Here is a 26858-nt window from a genome sequence, read left to right as displayed (position 1 = left end):
GTGTTAATCTCCCTCAAATCTCCTGAATCAGTAGGAATTGAAATTGATTAGTGTTTCTCAGTGTGGAATACCTGGCAAGAGCAAGGTCTGGGTTTTTGCTTGTGTCCATATTGGCTTTGTATGTTGTTTCTCCTGAGCTGCTTGTACTTTTTCCATCAGTGGGATAGCTGAGGACTTTGGTAATGTGTTTTTGTATTAGTGGAGGTTAGACTCATATGTATATTGTGTAGAAGTGCAAGTATCTTCCCATGTGCTGTAAAGAGAAAGTGGATTCTTCTGATTGGTAACCATATATCAGAACTCATAACAAAGTGCATCCAGGTCTAAATTCCTCTTTGAAGTCACAAAGCCAGACSACTTACTGGATGAGTATCTGAGAGAATCACAGTGCTGCAGCCGTGTTGTTTGCTATGCAAGTCAGGATATACAAATGCATAAGTCATGAAGATAAGAAAAAGTCCATCAGTTACTATATTATACTGTGGAAAGCTGTTTTCACTTTTTCTGAAGCTAGCTTCCATTTGGAGTTTGCTAACACAATAATCTTTCTGCTTGCCTAAAATATTAACATATGGTAATGTCTTGTTTGGGTTGAGATCAGCAAAAAACAAAGTTTTCTTTGTTCCTCTCTGTAGATTAAGGCACTGTTAAATAGTTTATACAGGTATAGCAGCTCTGAGCAGAGCCTATGCATATCGCTATCTTTCCCTCTCTTTTATTTATTTTTACCCCAAAATCCTTAACTGATTTTCTAGTTCAATAATTACTGTGAGCAGCAGTGGACATCAACATTGTCCTGCCACTTTTTGTCAGTCTCTTTTGTTGGGAAGACCTGGAGCAAATTGCTTGTGGACTTGCCTTGGTCTTTGTTACTGAATTTGACTTAGATAGTTATAGGCCCAAATGGGATAACCCGAATAATACATTTATAATTTATTAAATTTAATTCTTTAAAGGTTCTTTTGATAACTGCTTCATAAAGATAACTGCTGAAGGAAGTTTAAAATTAATAGATTCTATCTCATATGCCTATTATTATTTTTGAAGCCTGTTAGAGAAGAGAAATTATGCAAATTGGTGTCACGCTAGGCTACTGCACACACGCTGGTAATGCATAACAACTAGCTGACTGATGAAAATACTTCATCTTAAGCAGGAGTCACTGTCAGTACTAAGAGCTGTTCTTTGTATCATGGTTAAAACAGTTTATTATTTTTCTTATGGATAAAGGATAGTGTCTGTTTTTATTAAAAATCCTCATTAGACTAAAACTGCTGTAAAAGTAATACTGGAGTACTTGAGTGATGAATGATGATTGATTACATTATATGATTAAGGTATATTGTGAAACAATAGGAAAATCCCTTCAGAAAATTAAGCATTGTTGCTCACTCTCTGTGAATGACTAAGTGGCTTTAATTCTTCAGCTCCTGCATGTAAAAGACTTGACAAATAGATCAGGCTCAAGATCAGTTAATGTCACAGTGATCTGTAGTATTAACGAAGTGAAGCTGCTAGGATTGAACCAGTTTATCTGTACCCTCCATGCAGGCATCTTAAGCTAGCATGCACTGCATTGTCTAGTACAGGGCAGGGGAACCAGTAGGCAGGACACACTGTTCTGTGCAACACTGGCAGATGCAAGTGCTCCCTGTGAAGAAAATGTCCTAGTTCTGAAGAATCCTGATATCCTTAGCRGAAGAAAAATCCAATATAAAATAAGGTGGTTTCAGAAAATAGATCACTAATGTAAGTTTACAGTTAACCTTCTTTCCAGCTTTCTCTTAAATTTGTCTTAGATTTCTTTTTTCTCAGCTGTGCAAAGCATCTCAAGTTTTTGTGATTAGACTGCAGTGAAGAGGCTGGTTTTGATTTAAGGGTCATTTTTCTGTTCATAGCCCTTCATCCCTCCATTTTACCACTAACACATGCGTTTTGTTCGCCCTGTTAAATTGCTGTCAAAGGAGGCRGAGAAAACCTTCTCAGGTATTGATTTTCACACATGGGGACTGTAGCTCATAGTCACTTGATTTGCCACCTGCAGTTTAAAACTGAAYGTGCTCATRGGATTATAAACTTCRTTTTAGCACTACATTCCCAGCCTGAGGTGAAGTTGATGTGTATTAGCTGTCATTTGTAACTGTTTTAATGTATTTTGCTAATCGGAATTCTAGTTAGATGGGTAATATAAATAATATTTTTGCAATAGAAATGCCATTGATCAGAACTTCCTGTTTGAGTTGTTGATTGTAACTGGCTTTCAGGTAACTAGCATTTGTATCTGATCTTGGATAATCTTTTCTGCTTAATATTTTGTAGGTCTGTCTGTTGTTCATATGTTTTTAATGTAAAATTAATTATATCATGGTGACTGATCAGGTACACCCTTTTATTCAACATTTGGTGATCAGAGTCATAGAAATGCAACTGATTAATTTAACAGTGAAACAAAGTGTATTGTAGTCTCTCATGAATGGTCAGAGGCTTTATTTTCAGTGGTACTGATGAACAGAAGTTCCTACTGATTTCCATGTTTGTGGCAGGGTACTCCTTACCTCACAAGATAAGATAGCTCTGCAAACATACCTGGTTTACTATGCTCAGGAAGTGACCTTTTCTCAAACTGAATACAACTTTGTGTYGGACCCAGCTTACCTTATACATTTTGCTAAATACACAGTCCTTCCCAGAAACCTTGGCAGTGTCATTTTCCATTAATAATACATTTTGCTAATTTCGTGAAAATAAAAGAAAAATCTATTTTTTGCACATTTGTGAGAAGTGCAGATTTGCTTCTATTAGACATCTCCAAGAATTAAGCAATCTTTATATGCCTTGGCTTAACCATTTGTTTTCAAATTTCTACTCTCAGCACCGGTCTTATGATACTTATGTTGAACCTTTGCGAAACAGTCTTCAAAGTTTTGTGAGAAAATCCTTTCTCACAGAAGATTATATCCAYATTTGACAGATTTCCTGCAATTTTTGTGAAAGTCTGCATCTGGCTAGACAAATGAAACACAAACAGTGTGCCCTCTGAGATGGGCATGGGCTGAATTTTGTCCTTTATACGTTCTGCTTGGTTGGTCCATCCGTATGCTAACAGTTCCAGCTTAGCTACAGCAGATGTTGTCTTTTGGCGGGCATCAAAGGAAAGAATGATAATTGTTATGATGGTGGAAAATTAAAAGGACATAGATTTATAGAATTTGTTAGTTTTACCGTTCATGAAAAAAGTTGTTTTGTAACTTTCTTAGCTTTCTGAATTATCTTTTCACTCCAGCTACATCTCAGCTTTTGTGCATATTCAATTGGAGAAGTTCAGTTATGATAGACTAGAATATAGCATGTTAAATCTATGTAATCCTATGAAAATGAGTGGAACAGAATGATTTTAACAGAAAGAAATTTGATTCATAATATAGTACCATTGACATGAGTGAAGATTAAATAGAAGAATCAAAGCCCCAAGAAATCTTCTGAAGTGCTAATGATCTTTTTTATGAAAAAAATGGAGTTGGCTTGAGTTCAGCCTGATCTTTAAGACCTTCCTACTCTACAAAATCCCAGTGATTGCCTGCTCTATCCTTGATTATGCAGTAGATTGAGAAGAAGAAACATTTAATTAAACATGAATTACAAGGCCTCACTCTGCGTGTGAAGCAGCWCTCTTTAGGGCTAATACTACATTGTTTGCCAGCCCCATTCAACAAGAGAAGGCCTGGGGTGAAGCAAACTGGTATGACTGTTACAGACAGCCGATCACATGAGGCCGTGGGTAAGAGAGAAGCAACCTTGGAGTGAATTCCTGGGAAGCAACAGAAACTTGATTTTCTAAGGCGCTTACAGTATTGAAGAATACTGTAAGYGCCCTAGAAAATACCAAGGATACCCAAGATGCCGATAGTGTAACATGGAGCCCCTGGAAGATGAAGGTTTTATCAAGCGCATTGGGGTGGTTGGGAGTAGGAAGGTGAGATGATAGGTAGTTCTAGAGTAAAATAAGCTCTTCGTGTCCCTCTAACAGTCTGCAGTGCCTCCTGATCAGACACAGGGCTCCAGAAAAGACTGAAAATATGCTCCCAGTAGGAAAAGGATAAGATTTATGGAGAAGCTGGTCAGGGGAATGAACAATACGGTAATGAGCGCAATCATTATTGGGCAAAGATTAATGTTTGATTCATAAATATGGTACAGTAAGAATTACTTATTAAAATTGATAATGCAACAGATTCTGATGCAATGAATGTAATGAAAACCTGCTGCTGGATTGTCTGGGCAAGGCACATACATCTTTCTTACCATGCACTTTATAGGATATTCATGGAGAGTTTTCTGGTTTAGACTCATGTATTTGATCCAATAATTTGGATTAATATTGTATTTTTATAAGTGCTTGTGTTTCAGAACTGATTTAGGAGTGGGGATGTGAAACTTCTACCATCTGACTAAAGTGCTGAAAAATCTAAGAGCCACCATAATTATGTTGTACGTTTCATCTTTATTTGTAGATAAAGTCTGCAGGGAAAGGAATTGTTCAAAATGTCAGAAAGAAATGATTTAAGGAACATCCTTGAACCAAAATGAGTTTAGTCCAGAACTTCTTGTCTGTAGGAAAAGAGACTGAAATAAAAGAGTCTTAAGTATAGTTATACTATGAGGAGAGGAAGAAAAAAGATCACTAGAGCTTCACTTGGAAAACCTAAGCAAGCATTAACAAACAATGCTTTATAAAATTATGTTTTGCAGGTAGTAAAACCAGATATTCAGATACTAATGTGCAGACCTGAAAAGTATTTTTGTTAGTGTAACATTTCCAGAATCATAAATGCAGAGGGGAATATTTTTCTGTATTATTTAGGGAATGACCTGCATTTCAGCAGGTGGGATTTTAAAATTTGTATTTAGTCTCTATTTGTCACAGAACAAGGCACAATGGGAATAGCTGTTACTATGCTATTGCAGATGTTACTGAAATGTCAGATTTATTCTATTGATGTAGTGGGCTGCCACAYGTCTTTACAAGTTGGATAGTAAATGCCCATTTACACACATCCATGTTTGCATCATGAATTCAGACTTTTTTTCTAATGGCACAAAATATCCATTAKGGAGGATTTGGGGGTATATTGTGCTACAAGGACCCTGAAATAGAAAGAGATAACAGCTAGGAATTAACCAAATTGTTTTCTCCCTTTATTTCTGGACCAGCATAACTGAACGAAGTAGGTGACATTTGGATTTCTTTGCCATGATGTCACTTGCTGTTTTGTGGACAGTTTATTACTGTTAATCCCAGGAATGGGGTTAATGTTTCATGCTGCGATGACTGGGAAGCATAGAAACAAGGTCAGCAAAGACGAGAGAAGAAAGCAAACATTCATGACACCTTCCTCCAAACTACATTCTGAAAACAATCTATTGCCACTGGTTATCTCTCTCTAACCTGGCCCTGTGGCTGATTTTACAAGTCTAAATGGTTAGATTATCCAGTCCACACATAAAAATGATGCAGAGCGAGAGGAAGTGACAAAGATATTCCTGAACTTAGAGGACTGTGTGTAGAGAGAGAAAATGTATGTGAACACAATTCATAAGAAGTTCAAAAAGTTTATGGTGGAGTATGGGAAGGGAGAACATTTTTCACAATTTCTTTTCTCCCCTCCTCCCCCGTATTGGACAACCCCAAAGTCTGTTTAATGGTTTCTGTATTCAGGAGATATTTCTCCTGTGAACTGAATTTAGCAAGAATGTTTTCAAGGATCTACTTTTCATCCATAAATAACAGCAGTTGTGTTGCTGATTGTTCTGTTTTTTCCCCGTAGGTTGGCCTAGTGAAACAATGTGATAAGTTAAAAGTATGGGGCTTTTTGTTCACAAAATGTATAGCATCAGTAACAGCTTTTGAGCATGCTTTTATCCCTCTCCTTCATCTCCTTCCCTGTCTGACCTTCATCCCCYAGAGAACTGTATACATCACATTTGCAGTCTCTCTTTCTGAGACCAAATGAGAGCAGTTGTAGGTTGGTGTGCTGATATTTTCTTTTGTATGCTTCGCTTCAAGATATTGACATCTTCTTTGTTTAAACCTAGCCAGTGAGAAACAGCAGGAGGAGTCAGATTAGCAGAGGAAGCTCTTCTGACTATTGATTTTTTTGTGCCTTTCAGTGGTTCATTAATTCCTCTAACAATTGCTTCTGAGGTAGCTGGCTGGTTGAGACCATCAGAAGCCAGCAGAATAGAGGTGGTCATGGCTGATAATGTCAACTTTGCCTTCTGAAGTCCTCTCCCTATAGGTCATTCATTTAGTACGAAAACAATATTGAGCTCCCTACAAATACAGAATACCTTCATGTTGAATATGACATTCTGGTTCTTCTACAGTTTATGTAGATACCAGAAAAGTATGAGCCAGCTGTTTCACAAGAGGGACAAAAGGTGGTAAGACAAACAGAGCACTGCAGAAATTAGCACTGTGCAAGAATTGTTAATATAGAAACAGTATGTTCAATTTTGTTTCACTGCTGTTGAATGGAATTGCTGTTATGTCTCTACCAGATAAAATTAGAATTCAAAAATATCTAGTACTGTATACCATGGCTGTTATAAAGCAGCAGGCTGGAATGAGGCTCTTACCTCTACAGATACCTCATTTTACAGTGAACTAGAAAAAGGATGCCTGTTGGAAAACAGTAGGCAAGTCATTATGGTATGAAAGTTCAGTAGGGCAGTACTGAAAATAGAACAGTAATTCTAAAGCTGTTTCTGGCACAGTTTTTCTTTCTTATGAGTCCCTCTTGTCCCTATCATTTCTGAGATAGATAGCTGTGAAATAATAAACATGACAGAAAAAGATGTTAACTCTATTCCAGAAGTCGTGACAATGATATAAAATCTGCATGCGGTTATTCTGTTTAGCTTTTTTTTTTTTTTAATTTTTCAGTGTAGTATGAACTTTGTGAATCTGAGTGCTACAGCAGGGAAGGATCACAGTAGATCTTTCATAACRCCACATATTATTCCAGATAGCTGTTTTGGGGGCTGTTTATAGCTATTGAATACAATTTGGAAGATTGTTAAGGGAATAAGGACTTGTGGAGTGTCCATAACCCATTTTTGTTTTACGTTATCTTTTTTAATCAGACAATCTTTGTAGTCTTTTTGTCTTATGGATGCTGTTAAGGGGTGATAATACAGTTATTGATTCTCATGTCAATCTTATGGAGAAATATTTCTTTAAATGCAGGTGAAAGTTATTTGCATATATGCTGGAGTATCCTCTGAAATTTTAGTCTTTTGTGCCTGGTCTGACTTAATTTGTTCTGACTGTTAAAGGGTCTCAAAATAGGAAAATCCAGATGGTGTTACCAAGAAACCCGTGAAATTTACTTTCTTGATGGAGAATGTCTTTTTTGATGTCTGTGGATAAACAGAACCGTGTCAATGGCTGAAGCGTGTTAATAGCTTTTTGTCTTACCCTCTTTGTTTTGGTTGGTCGACTTTTACAGGATTTACTTTAAAGTTAGAATATTATCTATCCTTTAAAAAAAATCATAAATTTGCCCCCTTTAGCCTGGGAGCAGCTTGACCAGACCCCATCAAGTTGTCTTTACTTTTGCTTTGCATTTTGTCTCTTCTATAGTATGCTGAATAGGCTTCAATACAGTGCTATGGGCTTGTTGATAGCATCTMGTCATTCCTCAAATAGCCTAAGTGCATGCAGTCACAAATAGCTTTGTGTAAGATGTTCCCCATCCAGTAGAGCTAATTGCCAAAGTGTAATTTTTCAGCATCTGGTGTGGGCTATTTTACTTGCCTGTTTGGAACACTTAACCACTGAGAAGTTTTCACCAGCTGGTGGCAGAACTCATGAAATTCTTGTAATCAGTAGGTCTCTAATAGGTTGAGGCTTCCTCTGGGGAGGGCAGTTGGAGTTCTGCAAAGTTTTTCACAGCTAGAAGCCGCACTTTGTATATCATTTCAAAGCCCAGAAGAGATGAGGCATGACATGAGGGGAGTGAAGGGAGAAAGTTCTCCCTAAAGAAATATTTCAACTTTAGCATTTTAGTGTTAGGATATTCTGGGAATGCGGTTGTTGTAAAAATATTTGCATTCATATGTAACTTTTCACAGTATAAATAAATAGTAAATGGTAGTCCTTAGTTTAGGGCACTTTATTTTCTAAAGCTCAGTACATCAGGAAATAGAAAAAGATAAGCACAAATTCGCCTTAATCATTAAAGGAAAAGCTGAAGTTGTAGTTTGTGTTTTTGAAAAAAATCCAGAGTTTGCAATGTTGATAATTTCTGATATTGCTCCTTTGCTTTTTGGACTGTGAAACATTCACATCTTTCATAGGAATGTTATAATGGGTACTATATTGTGTGCAATGGGCACTTTATACTGAGGGCGGATGAAGAGCATTTGGATATGTATTGTTTTAGTTCAAGAAGAGGTTATTTCAGTTTAGGCAGAAGAGATTTGTGATATGTGTTTGGGAAATTCTGATTCCATGTCATGCATAGACATGCCACCTCTAAATGCTAACTTGTTATCACMGTGTGTAGAAGTGATCATTTATTAAAATTTGTATTCGCTGTCCCCCATCAGGATTCCATCTGTAATAATTTTGCTTTAGATTTTTTTTTGTCAACATTATCTCCCGGTATAAGGACTTGTAATGTATTTAGAGAATTTGGCGATATCATTTTATGATTTTTTTTTAAATCAAAACAGAAGCAGGAAATGGTGCTGGATTTTTTGTTTTTAAGGAAAAACACATTTATCCAAAATGGCTGCTCCAGGGGGAGGCATCATAATAAATGTTACATTGGTGCAAAGAGTGCCATGCATCATTTTCTGGACATTCTGTGTGGTAGGCTAGTTGTTATAGTGACAGTGAAATATCAGCCCTTTTTTGGTAAGATTGCATTGAAAGTTTGCAGTCTGGAGTGTTTTTTTCTGTTTATTTTTGCACATGAACATCTGTACCGTTTCTTCTAAAGCTTTAAAATTGCACATCGCACTATGTTCAAAATAGGTGTCTGGGTTTTGTTTGCTTTTTTAACCTCAGATGCAACTGTTCCTATTAATGTTTGCCCTCATATCCAGAAAAAAGAAAAGCAAACCCTGTTCTTAATGTTGGCTTGTCAGGAACTACATCTCTGTGGCTGCTGTCTCGCATAGCTTGTGGTACGCTCTGTTCACTGATTTCAGAGAAATGTTTTCACCTGAGCTGCTTCTCTATCTAGGTGTTGACTGTATGTGTTCAGAATTCTGTTCTTTATTCACAGCATGCTGTACTGGACAGTACAAGTACTACAAATAGTGAGAAACTATCCTATTAACTTAAATTATTGACCCACAATAGATAAATGGAATTGACTCTAGCTTTTTCTCCTTCCTCCTTCCATCCCCCTCTTTTCTTTGCTTTTTTGAGTAAAGCAAGAGACCCAAGCAATTTGATATATTATTTGGCTCCATCTTTGGTGCAAATACAGTTTTATCCAAGGAAGGAAATAAGAGTTTTCTTCTAAATGTACCCTATGTGCCTACCATTGTTTTAGAAAGATTATACTTCTACTAACCTGACTTTGGTAACAAGCCATGTTTTGTGACCTCTATGTGGTAAATTATTTTAACAACATGTAAACATTTTTCCATATGATCTAAAGGAATTTTAAAAAGTTCTCTTATCTGGAAAAGAACATAACATGCAAATAAGTTTATAAACATAATTTCATTCTGAATATTGCTATATGGATCTTCACTCTATATGAATTTACAAGCATGTTATTTTCTTCTCTRTCGTGAACAGAAAATAAAGTTATTTCTTTAGGTAGAATTAAGAGCTGCTTCTTCACTCCTTATTACTTGATCTGTTTCCCCAGTTAGGCCCATATTTCTTTTCAGCTCCAGTTTTCATGCCAGGTAGTTGTCACTGATGCTGGAAATGGTGTAGAGGTAAATAAGACAGTAGCTTTTTTAAAATTAGTATAATTATTATTCCAAGCAGGTGTGCAGATCTCAGGCATGCTTATTAGGAAATGACTCAAACCTTAAAACTCAGGTTTATGTTTGAGGTTGTTTGGAATGAGGCACTAGTTGACTCATCTCCAGAAACAAAGAGCTTTTGTAGTCAGCCATGGTGCTCTCTTCAGTTACTTTTGCAAGATCACTTTTTTATTCTTCTCCGTCAGTTTGTTCGTGGATCTCAGAATTCACATCTTCTAGTTGAGTGTAAAGATAGCTGAAGTGGTCTACCTACAGATGGCCACCAACTGGCCAAACAGGGTTCTTTCTTAGAGAAACCATAAACATGTAAGCTTCCCTAATGAGGAGTTGTTTAAGAAGGTTAAGTTAATCTCTTCTTAAACTTTGTTTTCCCTTTCTCTATTTCCAGTTTAGAGACAAGAACTGAATTCTAACTACTTGTAGGTATAGGATTTGTGATWCCATAGGACTGTGAAATTCTAAAAAAAGTATTGTCATGCTCATAATCACCAGAACTTGCCATCTGTGTAGTTCCAAGGATGGCAAGGAGCCCTCTTTGTAGGCTGCAGTGATCCATACATCACTCTCAGATGTYTGAGGAAACTACTCATTTGGTTGGGAGACCTCCTGAAGGTGGAGGTGCACTCAGCCAGTGTAGCTGACCGTAACACACTGACTTCAACTGAAATATGGAGATAGAGACTACTGGACTTGTTGAGCAACATCTCCAGTGATGTATGCTACCCCAGTGACATCTACTGCCTATTATCAAGTCGTTCTGTGTATTATGGTATCAGCTAGCACAGTCTTAACTTTAAATAAACTAGTTGTACATAGCCCTGTTGTAGATACATCACATAAGATGAGGCGTTATGTCTCCTGAAAAAACAGCTGGAAATTATCTGCAGGATGTTAGACAAAATATCTTAGATGCATTTTATGCATCTTTTTAATGCACAAGAAATAGGGACTGATTTCATGAGCTGTGTACAATAAATATGCCCATTAAAGAGTGTGCTGTAGAGGGAGAGACAAGATTTTGTCACAACTTGTTGAAGTGGATTCAGAATGGTGCAGTGTATGGGACAATATTTGAAGAAACTAGTTAATACATGCCGCAAAGCAAATTAATAACATAAACAGTCCCCAATGATTTCTTTTCCCTCCTTCACTTAGTGATCTTATCTTTCTGTCCATTTTCCATTTGTCATTCTGCCTGTAAGTCTTCTCAAGTTGGGAAAATACCTGATTTTTTTGTTGCAGAACTCCCTCTTTAGTAGAGAGTTATTTAGGGATTTCCACTGCATGTGTGTTTGCTTTGTTTTCCAGGAAGCCGTTATATGGATTATTTCAATATAATTCCAATATGATTGGACTAGAATCATTAGATGATCCCTCAGATACCTGGGAGATTATAGAGACTATTGGAAAAGGCACTTACGGTAAAGTCTATAAGGTTGCCAATAAGAAAGATGGCAGTCTGGCAGCAGTAAAGATTCTGGATCCTATCAGCGTAAGTAAAAATATTTAACTTTAACTTCATTGTTAATTTAAGAGTTCTCAAACAGATTTGAAATGCAGATCAAACAATTGATGGAACAACTTCACAGAATGTATTGGTGGAAGTAAACAGGATTTGGTACTCTGTTTCTGGTATTGGGTTTGGCACTGGAAAGGTGCAGCTGACAGTTTCATTGTCTTGTATGTTATCTGAAGACAGGATTTGCCTATTTTCATTTGTAGCTCTATATAATTCTTCTGGTACAAATATTAGATATCTGTGCTTGGAGCATGCATGTGATCAGAGGGCACAGAGGCATTCCTCTTGGGGCCTACTAGAGCAATGAAAATACTAGATGCTATTGATCTTAAATGTTCTTATTTTAATGTACGTACTCCATAAAAGAATGGCTTTTGCTATCACAGAAGTACTGTGAACTTCAGAATACTGTGTAGTAACCTTTTAGAAGTGGACAGTACTGCTGAGCAATAGTTAAAGTAAAAATAGAAGAAGAGTAGAGGCCCAAATTCTCTGAGGTAGTTGTGTGCCAGCTCCAGTTTTAGTAGGATTTAATGTCTAACTTCCCTGAGAATCAAGACTCTAGTTTTCAGTGGAAGATTTAATTGACAGCTGTACAGGTTGGATCAAACTGGAGTCTGATCACAGTAGTTGGGCTAAAATATTAAAAGTTGCTATTCTGTCATCTACAGAAATTCATCTTGTTCTTCTCTTGTATAAATTCAAAGAAGGTACTAAACAGTAAGATTTCCTTTTTAGCAAAGTATTATACATATTCTCATTTTTTGTAGGTGCTTAAATTTTCTGACAGTCTGTGCAGAAATGAGGAAAGATTTAGGGCTTAAGTACTTTGCTGCATTTTGGGCTGTATGTTGATGATATCAGTCAATATTCTGTAATTGACACAGAAGTGCATCACTGACAAATATTTAGTAATGTATGCTAATTTTATGGATTTTGATGTGCCTCTGTTTAATGGTTTCTGGTATATGTTTTTCTTGATGGGTTTACAAGRCATCCTCTTAAGGATGTTTTTATTTTTACTGATGTCCTCTTTAAGGTTTTCTGAAATTGTTCTCTAATTAGTCCCCCCTCATGACCTTAGCATGAAGACTGAAACACAAGTTCATATATTTACCTTTAGCTCACACATTAAAATATATGCATGTTTAAAAAACAGCTTAGAAAATAATACATGTGTAAATCCSTTATTTAGAGAACTGAGCAAAATTAAGCATAACTTTTACTTTTTCTGATGACATATATTATGCGTTAGARGTAGCCTTGAAGACGAACTGCTTAGTTTACATACAGTTCACATTTCTGTATGCAGAAAAACAAAAGTGGCGTGATTTGGTTTGGATTAAATTTATAATAACAACTGAGTACTTTCAGCTGCATTAAAATAAAAGGATTTTAAACAATTCAAACGTTGTTCTTGTTATCCATGAGAGTTTGTTCTTGGTTTATACAGACTTGCTGTGTTTATATATTCTGTATGTCTGTGTTTTCTATTTAGGATGTAGATGAAGAAATTGAAGCAGAATATAATATTTTGCAGTTTCTTCCCAATCATCCTAATGTTGTTAAATTTTATGGGATGTTTTACAAAGCAGATCAGTATGTGGGAGGACAGCTCTGGCTAGTACTCGAGGTAAAAACATTTTGGTAATATTACACCTTAACTAGGAAATGTAGGTGGGTCTCTGTAGTGCCAGAAGAGTCACAGACTTTCATGATTCTCTGATTGGGGACATTAATCAAAGGACTGGTGATAGGTGATATGTGACAGTCCGCTGCTGAAAATTACGTACATGCTTGAAGCTTGTTTAACAGGAAATGTTCTTGCATTTTATTTCTATTCAAGTTACTACTTTTTGCCTCCAAAAACAATGAAACCTTTTGATAAGAATGGTCTGTCTGAAAGCAGCTTGATTTTTCATATTAGAGAACATATAAGTAAAACATTTCTCTAAAATTTTGAAGAGGTCAAGCACCCAATCTTTTGGGAATCCAAGAGATTATGAAGTGTGACATAGAGGACAGTTACCAAACATGCTGCATGTTGCAAAAGTGAACAGAGAAAATGTAACAGGAAAATGTTTTATGGTAATTTGAAACTTGAAGCAGATTGTTGTTGAAAACCTAGCAACAGAAATGCATTCTAATAACTCTTCTTGTTTAATGGCATTCAAAATTCTTGCAGTGAGAAGTGTAATTTTGGTTGTCTTTTTGCCAGTTAATTGGCTTCCAAAGATTGCTGCAAGATGAGGATTTCTTCTGGATGTTTTCTAGGCTTAATTGATAGAAAGCTCTGCAAAGAGTTATGAGCAGTAGCAGACCATTCAAACATTTCTTTTTGTTATATCTACACCAATAAAAGCTAGCATTCACTTTTTAATTACTGATCATTTTAGAAGTTTCAGTCCCTGTTCTTGAATAGTGACTGGAATCAGAATAGGGAATTTCCATTTCCTTTTCCACTTTAAGTCATGGAATTCCGACAATACATCTGACTTCTATGCACTGCAGAACTATGTTGTTTGAAGGAAAATATTTAGATGTGTGTCTTATACTAAATTTCAGTAATTATTAAAAAAGGAGCTTTAGGKTTTTTGTTTGTTTATTTATTTATTTATTTTTTACTGCATGCCTATTTTCTGGCTTTGTATTGACTTATGTGCTTGATTTCCCATGTATTTTGTTTTTTATTGCAAATGTAACACGCTGGACAGATAAATCACACATGCTATTCTGTATAACATAATTCTGTACAGCAAAATTGTGCAGTATGCTATGCAACAAAATTGATGAATGTACAATTTGAGGGAGTTAGATCTTTGTACAGACCTTATCAGTTAACTCAGTATGTTGATGTCGGGTGTTTTTTGGTGCATATTATCCAAAATTTGAAGGAAGTTGACATTAAAAATTTATGTTTTCCTTATAAGGATGAATTTACCAGGAAAGGTCAACAGTTTCATGTCTTGGAATTTAAGTGCAAATTTATGTATATATAGCAGTTACTTTTTACATTATAAATTAATGATTTTTTTCAGTAAAAGGGAATATACAAAGCAGTCAGTTACTTTGATCCCTGAGACTTTGATGAAATATATTCATTTGATAGGCAACTTCTAAAATCTTGAATTAAATGTGTGGGKTTTTTTTCCTTAAGGCACAATTCTGCCATGTTTACTCACTACAAACAGGACCTTACTTAGGTAATGCCTGAGGTGAGGAAGAGTGGCAGAAGTAGACACTTAAAATATTTTTATGGTGGTGCAATTTAATACATAGAGAATTTTAGAGATAAGCATTTGTATTTCTCAGGTATAGCACAAACTACTGTAAAGCAGGCTTCACTACTTTTCCATCTAAATATGCATTACTTTATTAAGTATTACCAAGAGACACAAAGCGTTAATGAAATCTGTCAGTTCATTTTTATCCCAAATCTTTGCTGACTGTTGACAACAGTATCACTGCCAGCTGCAGTAGTGGTGTTTGTGGGATTTATTTATTGTCAGATACAGTAATTCATTTCACATATGCTACCAAACCACTGTCTGTATCATTTTCAGTCACAACCAGTCATTTTTGAAGTGATGGCCTACTTTTTATAAATTCTGTGGGGAGGGAAATAATGGAAATAAGATTAGTACAACCTGTCGCAATAGAACACAATTAGTGCGATGAAAGCAACAAACAAAAATCCTTGACTTAATGATTCTTCAGCAAATGGCTAAGCATGGAGAGAAATACATGCACTTTCTCTCAGCAGAAGATGAAGTTTTCATATAAGTATATTTTGTGCTCAGTACCGGTCTGAATGCTCCCATGCATTTAGATTTAAAAAAAGTCCCTACGAAAGAATTAAAAGGAAAGTCAAATTTCTGCAGGAATCACCAATGCTATCATTGATGAAATTTTGCTTTAGGAACTTATTTGCATAAAGGATTTCTTGTGTATCATGTGATCTGGTCCTTTCCATGAACTAAAACTTTTAGTCTAGTAAAAATTTTTGATGCAAGGATAGTTAGTAATGAATGAGAGAAAATATCCATGTATCACAGAAATTGCAGTGTTGGAACTGACAGGTAATTGGTAAAGTTTATCTGTGAAATGCAAAACTCAAATCATTTGCAGAGCTTTTGGTTTTATTCTGTTCTCCTGATTTATGCTATAGAACTTTATGCTTAATACTGACAATGTAAAATGAACTCATGCTGAAGTGCATGTGATTTCTGTATGGCAGAAAAGTTGGTAAGGGAGCATGCTACAGAAACAGGTCTAGAAGATAAAATTCAATGAAAGAAAAGCAGTTAATTTTTGCATCATTTTGCTGTCAAACAATTGTAAATATTAAAGTAAGAAAAGGACAGGGAGAGAATGGGAAGAAAAAAGGAATTGCTAATAGAAAGGCATAGACAGTAAACTAAAGATGTGGGTGAAAACTATATACAAAGATTTTAATTCTACTTTTTCTTCTTCTCCTCCTTTGAAGTATGGCAGCCCATTAATGGAAAATGCTTGCAAGAAACTGCTTTTCTGGATCAGAATGTTTCATCTTAGTTGTTGGCAGCACATGCCATCAAGTCTGAGTATAGAGATATGGCTTCTGTCTCTTTTATATTGCCTGCCAGCAGGAGCATTGATAGAGTGAAAGTTTGAAATGACTGTAATTTGTTGCCTCCCAGTTATCAAGAGCATCAGTCTTGTCTTTCTGACCTTTTCTTTGCACAAAAGCAGTTTCTCAAAAAGACAGTGCACATATTATTGTGAAAATACTCAAATAAGTTAAATTGAACTTGCAAATCCTCTTTTAGCAACAAGATGCAGTCCTGTTGTTAAAATATTTTGATTTTTAGTTACATTTTATAAGTTACATTTTATAATCTTCAGTTTCAGCTTTCCTCCCCACACTCAAATCACTGTGATTTATTTTCAACATTGCTAATCAAATGCATTTTATGACAGGGAGGACAACATAAATAATTGCAGGTAAAAGTCTAGCTGTTCCCAGACTTGTGTTGTAGTGCAGCTTTGCATAGTACGCGTTCACAGCCTGGACAAGCATGTTGAGTAACTGAGATCTTGTCTTGCTTCTTTCCCCCTCGTGCCACCCCCCTTCACAGCTGTGCAATGGAGGTTCTGTCACAGAGCTTGTCAAAGGCCTGCTGAAGTGTGGCCGACRGTTGGATGAAGCTGTAATCTCATACATCTTATATGGTGCTCTCCTGGTAAGGATGTTCACTGGGCTTGTAATGACAGCAGAGGGAGCAATTTACTCATCTCGGACATACTGTACATTTTCCTTTTATAAAGTATGGTAATGTTGACAATATTATGTGGGCTATTATAGCAGCAGGGGTTGTATCAAGCATGTAATCCAGTGGACAGATGTTTCTATAGAGTATGTGCAGATTGTCTTCATTACATTCCCTAATAGTAGGGTAATTGTTTTTAAATAAGGGAGTAAACTTATTTTTTGTTACTGCTGGCATATAGGGCCTTCAGCATTTACACAATAACCGGATCATTCATCGTGATGTCAAAGGGAGCAACATTCTCCTGACAACAGAAGGTGGAGTCAAGCTCGTTGACTTTGGTAATGACTACTTCCTATTTGTTTTCCTGATATATGCAGTGTAGCCGAAGGCATCTGTTTACTTTCCACTGGGAAGGCAGAATGCCATAGTGAAGAGACTTTTCCAGGAGGATACTCAAGATTAATGTAGGAGGAGAAATGGAAAAGGAACCTGATACAGCAAGAGTAAAAATTCTAACCAAAAATCAGTTATAGACTTTTAACTTAAAAGCTTGAGTATAATAATTTAATGACTTAAAAATAGTTCCAGAGGTGCCATTTTATTTACAAAGCTCTTTTGCATTTCATAAGGAATGTCAGTTTCAGGGCAGTTGTCCTTCTAATTTGAATTTAAATATTCCATCTTTTGCATATGAAAAGGAATCATTCTTCTCTGTCAAATGACTTTTACTAGCCTGGAGCACATTTATTCCCTCTGAGCAGAAGGCAAAATGGTCCCCTGGGTCCAAAACCAACATCCATTTAATTTGTGATTATTGCTGTTAGATATGGACATGGCTACTTTGGAAACATCAGTAAGAAACAGAAGAGATAGATAGATGGAAAGATAGATAGAAAGATAGATAGAAAGGGACTTGGCAATGGAATTGAATTCAGATCAACATTTTTCCTCTAAATATATGCTTGGAGAAATAAGGAGATGCTGTAGTCCCTCAGAAGACTATGTAGTGGAATGAATAATTTTATTAACAGTAACAGGAAAAAAGATTAGTAGTGTATGATTTATTAGTGAAACCATATAGTGCATCACTGAAAATGGTATTGTGTGAATAACAGTTGTTTGCTTAACAGTGCATGAAGGTAAAGAAAAACATTTACAAAATGAGAATAGCATAAAATTGCATGCCAGAAATCCTGCATATAGTAATATTACAAAAAATTCCAAAAACATGAAATGCATGCAGTGCAAAACAAATTTAATACTGATGATGTCACAGTATTATAAATTTAACAAAAAAAAATCTGCTGAAGATTATAAAATAAGTTAGGAAGCAGGTGTGTCTAGTACCTTCTAGGAACAGAAATTCATTATGTTGAATGGTAGAGGTAACAATTAAAATAGTGCTGAGAGAAGGATGTGGCCTCAAGCGAAACTTGCAGCGAGTCTCTGGGCTAGTAGGGGGAAAAAAATCACTTTTCATTTGGGGAAGTTTTACCAGTATGATCTTTATTCATAACTACTCTCTTCTGGGAAAGGTTGGTTTTTCTCTCCAAAGCAAAAAAAAAATTCTCGTCAGGCATATCAAAGGCATTATCTGCAGCTGAAGCTCAGATTTGGAGCTGTTGTTTTCAAGGGCACATGTCTGTGCAGCAAATCSAAGTGGCACATTCTAGGAATCTGAGAATTTCAGCCTCCTGGTGTCCTGTGGGAGGATATCAGTGGAGGTTTCTGGTTCCATATTTAGGGTTTTTTTTCTGTTTTTAAGCTAAAACAATAACAACTCTAGAAAATTATAACAAATATGACTACCTCAAAAAAAAAGACATGAGCTAACTGCTTAACAGTCAGGAAATGTCAGGATGCCCACATGTCTGTGTGCTGCCATCTGAAGAAGCATCATGCTGCATGCTTTCATTAAGCTGCTCTTTTTCCCTGCAGCCCACTGCCTTAGTCACAGAGGGGACTCTGGGAATGAATTAGGACTGAGTCACAGATGAAACTGTTGTCTATAGAACTGTTTGTCTCATTTGTTGCAGAAATTGGAGGATGTATAGTGAAAGATGCAAGGAGTTCAGGAAGAGAAAGGTCTCAATTGAATGATATCAAATTAGAGTCTGTTCTTGCTTCTGCCACAGCTGATGTTGGCAAGTCACTTGTATCAAACTTTTTGGAAGTAGCTACTGTGTACTCCTCATTTTCCTGGTATCTGGTCTGAAACGTCTTTGTCCTCCTTTGCAGAAGACCTAAGTATTCTTGAACTGCAGCTGAGAACTATTATAGCTCTACCTGAAGTATGTGAAGYGCCTGAAAATTGAAAGATCTCAGATTGAGTACCCCAAAATAGTGGATGCATTTGATACTTTTAGGTTAATCTCTGGGGTTAATAATCCTCTCCTATTTCACAAGAATGTTAAGGAGATTTATTGTTTGATAAGKAGGGAAGGAAACATGTCAGAAGGAAAGGAAAATAAGAATTCTAGATTTAGTATAGGATTCAGTATAGTAAATAATGGACTGGAACTCAAACTGATGGAGATAAAAGGAAATATTCCATAGCTACCTATTCATTGAGCACTATCCATTCTGTCCATGGAATGAGGCAGAATCTTGTGGTTAAAAAAAAAAAAAAAGATTTCATAAATAAAGGCTGTACATATGGCTATTCGGTCACAGATAGCGTTACACAGACATCATTAATTGAGGTGTTTCTTTACCTTTATTGCATGACTTTGCAACTTGGCTTTTCAATATAATACACATTTTCCCCCTCAACTGCTCTCAGCAGCATGGTATACTTGAATAAATGTTGATCACAGTGTAAGTTGACCTGAAATGTCTGCAACTTACTATTCATTCATGCTCTCTCACATTCCCTTGTGCTCTCTCAGCTGTTTGGTATTCTGTATTGTTTTGGAGCATCCACAGATAGCAGCTACAAATTAGGCTAGCTGAAGAGAAATCAGACTTAATGCACAGAGGCATGCTGTAGGTTCCAGCCCTTAACTGTTTCACAGTGCTGACCTGGAAGTGACWGAAGGGTTGCAGTCACACTGAAATAAAAAATAAATACAGTATTGAATCTTGAAGCAGGCAATTTAATTATTTGACCTAGAGATTATAACTGAGTCCCAATTTCTTATTTATTGGCAGCAAACACAGTTCTGTTATATGTGTTTCTAGCCATTTTTCTTTGTCTATGGGTAATATCATAGGAGCAGACCACTGAGGGTTTGGGGTTTTTTTACAGTGTTCACATGAAATATTTTTTAAGTCAATATTGGTTTTGTGTCAGCTAGTTGGAATGCTCCTGAACTCTACAATTCAATTATATTTTGGCGAGAAAACAGAAAAAGATTTTTTGTGGAAGTTCAGTCTGATTTGTTAATGTTGTTTGATTTCACTCCAGTTCCTTCCTTCCTTTTTTCAGCTGTGCTGCAGTAGTTCAGCCCCAGTCAGAACTGAAGCACAGGCTTTGTTTTAAGCATGTGCTTAACTCTAAGTATAAGCTTCAGTGTGCCTTAAGCTTGTGCTTTTTCTCAGTAGGGAAAGACTTAAGCAAGTGCATAAATGTTTTGTTGAACTGTAGCCTCTGCAAATACTCCAGTGATCAAATTTCCTGCCAGCAGTGTTCAGGGAATGAATTTCATCTGGACTTTGGGCAATATTTCTGGAACAAAAGTTTTAAAGTCATATCGTGATTAGAACAGTTCCAGTTTATATTCATCAAAACAGCAGAAAGACACGTCTCTGTGATTTAGGTTGCCAGTTAAATATTTTGAATTTTAATGAAAGTGCTTCAGACTGAGAGTCATTCACAAAAAACAATTCTGAAAGGAAACAGCAAGCTGTGATCTGCCTGGGACAAGCTATGATTAAAGTAAAAAATGAAATGAATCAAGTAAATAATTCAGTACAAATGATACATCTACTTTGGTCAGACGTTCTGCAGCTGTGCAGGCGTGGGGTTTGTTTTCTAGACACTTGAAATAAACTAACTGAGATGACATAATGAATTTGAAGCCAAATTTGGATCTGTTTTATTGTAGGTGTTTCAGCCCAGCTCACCAGCACACAGCTGCGTAGAAACACCTCAGTGGGAACACCCTTTTGGATGGCACCTGAGGTAGGCAAACATTTTTCTTAATCCCATTTGTGTTGTCTCCATTCATTGCAATGCACACTTTGTTGCCAGTTCCACACAGTCTGAAAAAAATATCTTTTCTATCCCTCCAATGACTGTATTTTTACTTCCCTCTACATCTATGGCCCCTGTTCAGTAAGATAAACATCCTGTTAGAATATACAGCATGGATTCCTTTAATAGTAATCGTCAATGTTATCTTCTCTGTAATGTTTCCGGAGAAGTATAGATAATCTGTAAATAACTGAGGGTTTCCTTGAAGATTTTGTGACTTTCCAGTCAAATACTGTATTTTAGCTCTGTGTAATTCTATAGATCCGTTTCTTAGGTGAAGAGTTCCAATATGGCATATTAAGGGCAGCCTTTCACAAAATTGTCAGGTGTATAGTAGATAAGGGTCTACAGCTGAGACCCTGGAGCGGCGGTGGTGGGGTTCCTAAATCTGCAATGCTGCAGCCTCCTGATATTCCACAGATACAGGGACTGATCCCCTGCCAGTCTTCAGGTTTCTGACAGAAATCTGCTCTTGGATGTTCTTACACAGTGTGAATGACATCACAGGTCAGCATCTGTGTACATTTCATGATTTCCCTTACATATGATAAGGTTTCTGGTCTGAGAAAACACATGCAGTTTTCCTACAGTTGGCTAATTGATCTATTTTGTTCATCCATTTGTTCAGTTATGATGGTAGATATTACTCTGTTGTGGCTTCACTGAGCATGAGAAAGGTACATTAAGAAGTGGTAGTTAATATGCTACTTATGTGTGCTAGTAGGAGCTAAAACTTTTAACACACTTCCTGATCTATTGCTGTATTGACTTAACCCCCATATTTTAAAAAAAGGTTACATTAATGAGGATGTAATGTCCACTGAACTGAAATATGCAGAGAATATGCAGAGAATAGTAATAGTAGGGAAGAATGGCATCTGGTAGTAATTTCTGACTCATCTGTCTTTTGAAAATCTTAATGTATTTACAAACATTTAGTTCTTCTTCTCCACTAGTGTGTTATGTCAGACATTCAAAATGTCCTGCAGATTTTACTTCAGGGGAGTATGTTTTGGTGTGTTTGTCTGTGGAAAAGATAAGCAGGGTGAGGAGGAATTCCCATACTCCAGTCTTGCTACAGGACGTTGCAAAACCCTGACTCAGCCATGTATTCTTTAACTTTAATAGCAGACTGTCTCGTGAACTATTTTGGCCAAAAAAAGTTGTAGTAAATTAAGTTTTTCAAGGGTGCTGGTTAGCCACAACATTGCATAGTTCAAAGTAGTCATATACATGTTGATATCATGGAATCAGTCATAGTATGAAGGTAAATATTGAAATGGAAATAATTGTTTACTAAGATAGAACAATAGCTTTCAGGTATAGTCAATCTGCTGCAATACATACTGCTCCTCCCAGATTTTTCAAAAGTTATAGAGGAAGAGCAGTAGCTAATAAAAACAGATGAAAAGAGCATCAGAAAACTGAACCTTTGTGGTTAAAAAAAAATTTCCACCACTGAACAGTTACAGGTATCAATGCGGTAGTGCAGATGGCAGGGTGAAAAAGCAACTTGTGTGTATTCTAGTAAAATTTCATCAAGAGTTTATTCTCACAGAATTAAAAAGCAGTCAGTGCTGCACAATTAATCCATGTTTCAATTATTGTTTATTTGCTTTAGCAAGATTTATTTCAAAACAAAATTACACTGGTAACTGATTTTCTTGCTTCTGCTGTCTCGTTGCTTGTTTCTGGCTATTATTCTACACTAACCAAAAGACTTGCATGTTAACATGCAATTGGTATTTGTTCTTGGTTTGCCTAGTTCGATCTTGGTTTGTATTAGAATCTTTGGTGTGTTTTAACTGTTTTTACTGTCCGTGGTCACTATCCATGTTTCTGTGTGGCTCCAAGCCTATATTTTAGAGTCTTTTTATTGAAAAGTTAAAGYCTTTAACCAGCTTCCTCCTTGCCTGTAGCCAGGCTGCTGACATCTGCTTAGCTATGGCATGCTGTCACCAACGGAAGCTCCCAGCTGGCATGCTGGGAGCATAAAAAATCACATGGGGAAAAAAAACAGAGGAAGAAGCTTTGTTGTAACAATTTGAGTACTGTGAAACTGTGAATTAGGTAGATGGGATGAATGCTAGGAGGCCACAGCAGGAGAGAGCATGAGTCAGGACAGACCAAAGTTGCAGTGGTTTGACTTTGGGAGATGGTGCATGGCCTCTGTATGTTTGTAAGTAGCGAAACCTGTAGATAAGAATGCTTTCACTGACTGGGGACATGCACGCTAAGACTCTTGGGCTAGCATAGATTAAAAATGGAGAAAAATAATCTTCAGAGGACCTAGCCAAGTATCTTAGACCATATTTTTATATCGCCCTCCCCAGACATAACCATTTTCTTTCCATTTCATGAAGTTTAGAAAGTTTTAGCACACTGTTAAATAAAAGCCCTGTATGCACTGCCCCTAAATTTGGGGTGGAAGATGTTAGTCTTGACCCTTCCTCTTTAAGAAGCAACAAATATTTTCATAAGGTATAATTTATAAAATTAAAAACTAGGGAATGAAATGGGAGGGGTCTGTTTTTTCGTAAATTGTTAAATCTAAATAACAGTAGTTGCCTTCAACAGAAATGACGCTATTAGATTTGTTTGAGTTTTGAGGAATTTGGGATAGATCTTACAGTTTGCATCTGTTAAACACACACAAATCCTTCTGTATGGCAAACAATTTAAAGTATCATGCCAACATTGTTTCTTTTAAAATATTTTATATTCCCATCTGCTCCTCTTTCTCTTGCTAAGGAAGGCTGATTGCAGCTGAACAGAGAAATGAAACTGCTGTAACGGATCCAAAATTGCTCTCATACAGTCTCACAAAGAATGGTTGATATTTTACCATCTCCATAACAACCGGCTTACGTCACAAAGGAGACACAAGATACCATAGTAACTCCTGTGTAAGCATTATTTATGAAATCACCTTGGTTGGAGACATTCTGAAACCTTTATAAGAAGTATACTCATTTAGACAGTAATGGGTATATTCTGAAATATTTTATTAARCTCAGTTTATAACAAGTATTTTTTACAGTACTGTTTTGCTTGAACAATTGTAATCAAAGGCAGTAATCATACCAAATTTATTACTCGTCCTGCTTGAAAATATTCRTTCTCGAAGTACAAAGCCAAAGAAATGAGTAGACACTTTGAGATAATTTAAATCTGAAAATACAACACACCTGTAACCAAGGTATGTTATGAGCATAGCACATCAGAAGAAATGCAAGAGTAGCTTTTAAACACTATCTGTTTTGAGAAGATTTTTTTAAATTACCAAGCCAGTACCATAATCATAGTAACTCATATCACATTTATATGCCTGTGTGAGCCACACTGCTCRGGCTGCATGGATATACTAATCTGCAGAACAGCTGCAAGATGCTTGGTTACCCATTATGCTGAACTGGCTTTTGAATGACAAATTGTATTACACTTCTGCTTAAGTCATTACAGTTGCTTTCTTTGTGTTCATGTGAATGACATATTTCAACTGACATGCGAGATGCAGTTTACCTTGCTTTTGGGGAGACTTTTCTGGTATTTTTAAAATATGCAGATGAATTTTTATGTGAAAGATGAAAGCTTAGGACTGCAATAAACTGAAAAACCCTGTCTGGGTAGCAGCTCTTTAAGAACAACGATTTTTAGATGAGACTGTGGTAAAATCAGTAAAGGCTAGAAAAACCCTAAACAGTCACAAAAATCTTGTTGCCTGAAGGTTTTGAAGTAGGATATAATCTCTCTAGAAGCCAAAAATACCTTAAAATAAGTGGACAAGAAGGAAATATTATTGCTTAGGGAAACTGAAAGCATGAAGATTAGGATTTTTTTTTTAATTGAACTTCTGTTATCTTTCTGTGAAACATGGGAGCCCCAATCAGCGCATAAGGCAATTGTGAGACCTCATGTTATCCAAGTGGAAGAAAGATGAACTTAATCTGAGGGGGACTAGAGAGGGCAGATGAAAAGCCAGCCTTGCAGGAAAAGACTACAGGAGTGTTTTAGTGAAATGAACCTTGTGAAATGAATCTGATAGGGAATATGTTTGCTGTCTAGAAATACAGTATGGGTAAACCCTTGGAAAATAAAACCTGGAGAAGAGGGATGCAAAGATTATTCAAGCTAACAGCTGCGAATAACTGGATATAAGCAGGGCACAACTATGCTGGAAACTAGAACCACTGGGACTGGGAACAGTCTGCATAATGAGGAAAACCAGCATATTTTAAGATGAAACTTCCAAAATATATGAAAAGGATTATATGACATGGTACTTGCAATAGCAAAAGATCATAGGAGATAGCAGTGACTTAGGGTGGTATAAGGTCTCCTGTTCAGCTCCGTTCTTGCTGGTCAGTGTGAAAAGCAGCAGTTTAACAATTTTGAGTGACTGGGACATCCTAGAAGGCTCTTTTTTTCTGAAGACTGTAAAACTTGAATAGCAGCAGCAGGACAAATTTTGTCCTTGAGCATTTGTTTTGAGCAGAGCATAGGATTAACCAAAATGTTGTTGAAAAATGAAAATGCATGGGAAAAGCTAGGCTCTGTTGAAGCAACTGAAGAACTTGGGAAGGAGAAGTCAGTTTAAGAGGGAAGCTTTAAAGTACACTCACTGAAAATCGATCGTTGCTGTTTAATCTAATTAGTATCGTCTCACACTGACAACACAGACATGCAGAACCTGGAACACTGAATACAGGCAATCTAAAAAAAGATAACTAAGGCAAGCTAGTTTAAATACTGTGCTGGTTTTATAGCTGCCTGTTGCCAAACTATTAAGTTACCTAAAATCTGCTTCTATCTTCCTGAAATTGTATTGGATGCTGGCAGGGAGAATCAGATCTGAAACCTTTGAGCTTGAACTGCCTTTACATCTTTAATTCTAAATCTTAACATTTCTGTTTTCAATCTCCAGTGCAGATCTGGACAAAAGCTAGTAAGAATAGGTTTGCAGTTTTTCTAGTTCTTTTTCCCAAATAATTGAAATATCACAAAAGCACACAGCTGTACGTGTGTTCTGATAGTCTGAGTTTTGCTCACACTTCACGTTTTAGTTTCATAATATTATCGTGTCTTGTTGGAAACTTGACTCTTGAAACAAGCTCATTTTAGTATCAGTACATTTTTTTTCTTTGACCCAAATCTACTTTTAGAATCACAAATCAAAGAAGATACTCTCAGACAGAAAGAACTGGAGAGATGCTGAAGGTATTTATAACCACGTGGAGTGAGCTGTTATATTTTATCGATACCCGTTAGAAAATGACAGTGGTGCTTACATATTTACGGCTTAAAAGGAACGTAATTGAAACACAGTTAATCCTTTGAAGAATTAGGTGTAGAAATGTGACATACAACAATAAGAAAGGCTGATGTATTGGTAAAGGTATCATATGAGTTCTGAAATAATGAGTTCATGAAGGATGAAATCCTGGCTCTGTTTTRCTATTGATTTCAGAGGGATTTTGATGTCACCCCATTATTTAAAGCTTTGTCAACTCTGTATTTGGGATATTTGTTTCCATCTTGCCAAGATAAAGTAATGATCAGTAAGAGTTTCCTGGAAACAACAGATTGTTTTTCTTCCTATTGCTGAATCGAGGCGTATTTTCTTCGATGATATTCAGTTCATCTGAGCGTCAGAACAAAATTCTGAAGTGTTAGAACAGTAGGTGTCCAGCTAAAATAATCTTAAATCTGATCATATGCATGTGAAATAAGTCAAATCCTAAAACAATGAATAATATTTTCAGTGTTATATTTCGGTATGAAGCTGTGTCTCTGCATCATCTAATGAAAAACTGAACAATTAAACTAGTAAAGAAAAAAAGGTAATTTGCATTAACATAGCTGGAAAGTATGTAAAGGA

At 36.3% G+C, this 26858-nt stretch overlaps 1 protein-coding gene across 1 annotated transcript in view; it reads left to right on the top strand.

The window, feature by feature from the left end:
* The first annotated feature begins 10991 nt into the window (after window positions 1–10991).
* The window catches only part of MYO3B (myosin IIIB), a 199090-nt gene continuing 183223 nt past the window's right edge, over window positions 10992–26858 (top strand). The window contains 6 exon segments of the mRNA XM_026061451.1: window positions 10992–11071; window positions 11323–11506; window positions 13032–13166; window positions 16651–16755; window positions 17024–17123; window positions 20832–20908. Of these exon segments, the coding sequence (XP_025917236.1) occupies window positions 10992–11071; window positions 11323–11506; window positions 13032–13166; window positions 16651–16755; window positions 17024–17123; window positions 20832–20908 (681 nt within the window).

Source organism: Apteryx rowi, unplaced genomic scaffold (assembly GCF_003343035.1).
Source record: "Apteryx rowi isolate R43461 unplaced genomic scaffold, aptRow1 scaffold_180, whole genome shotgun sequence".
Classification (NCBI taxonomy): domain Eukaryota; kingdom Metazoa; phylum Chordata; class Aves; order Apterygiformes; family Apterygidae; genus Apteryx; species Apteryx rowi.
The sequence above is the reverse complement of the archived record's forward strand: the minus strand, read 5'-3'. Positions and strand labels throughout refer to the sequence as shown.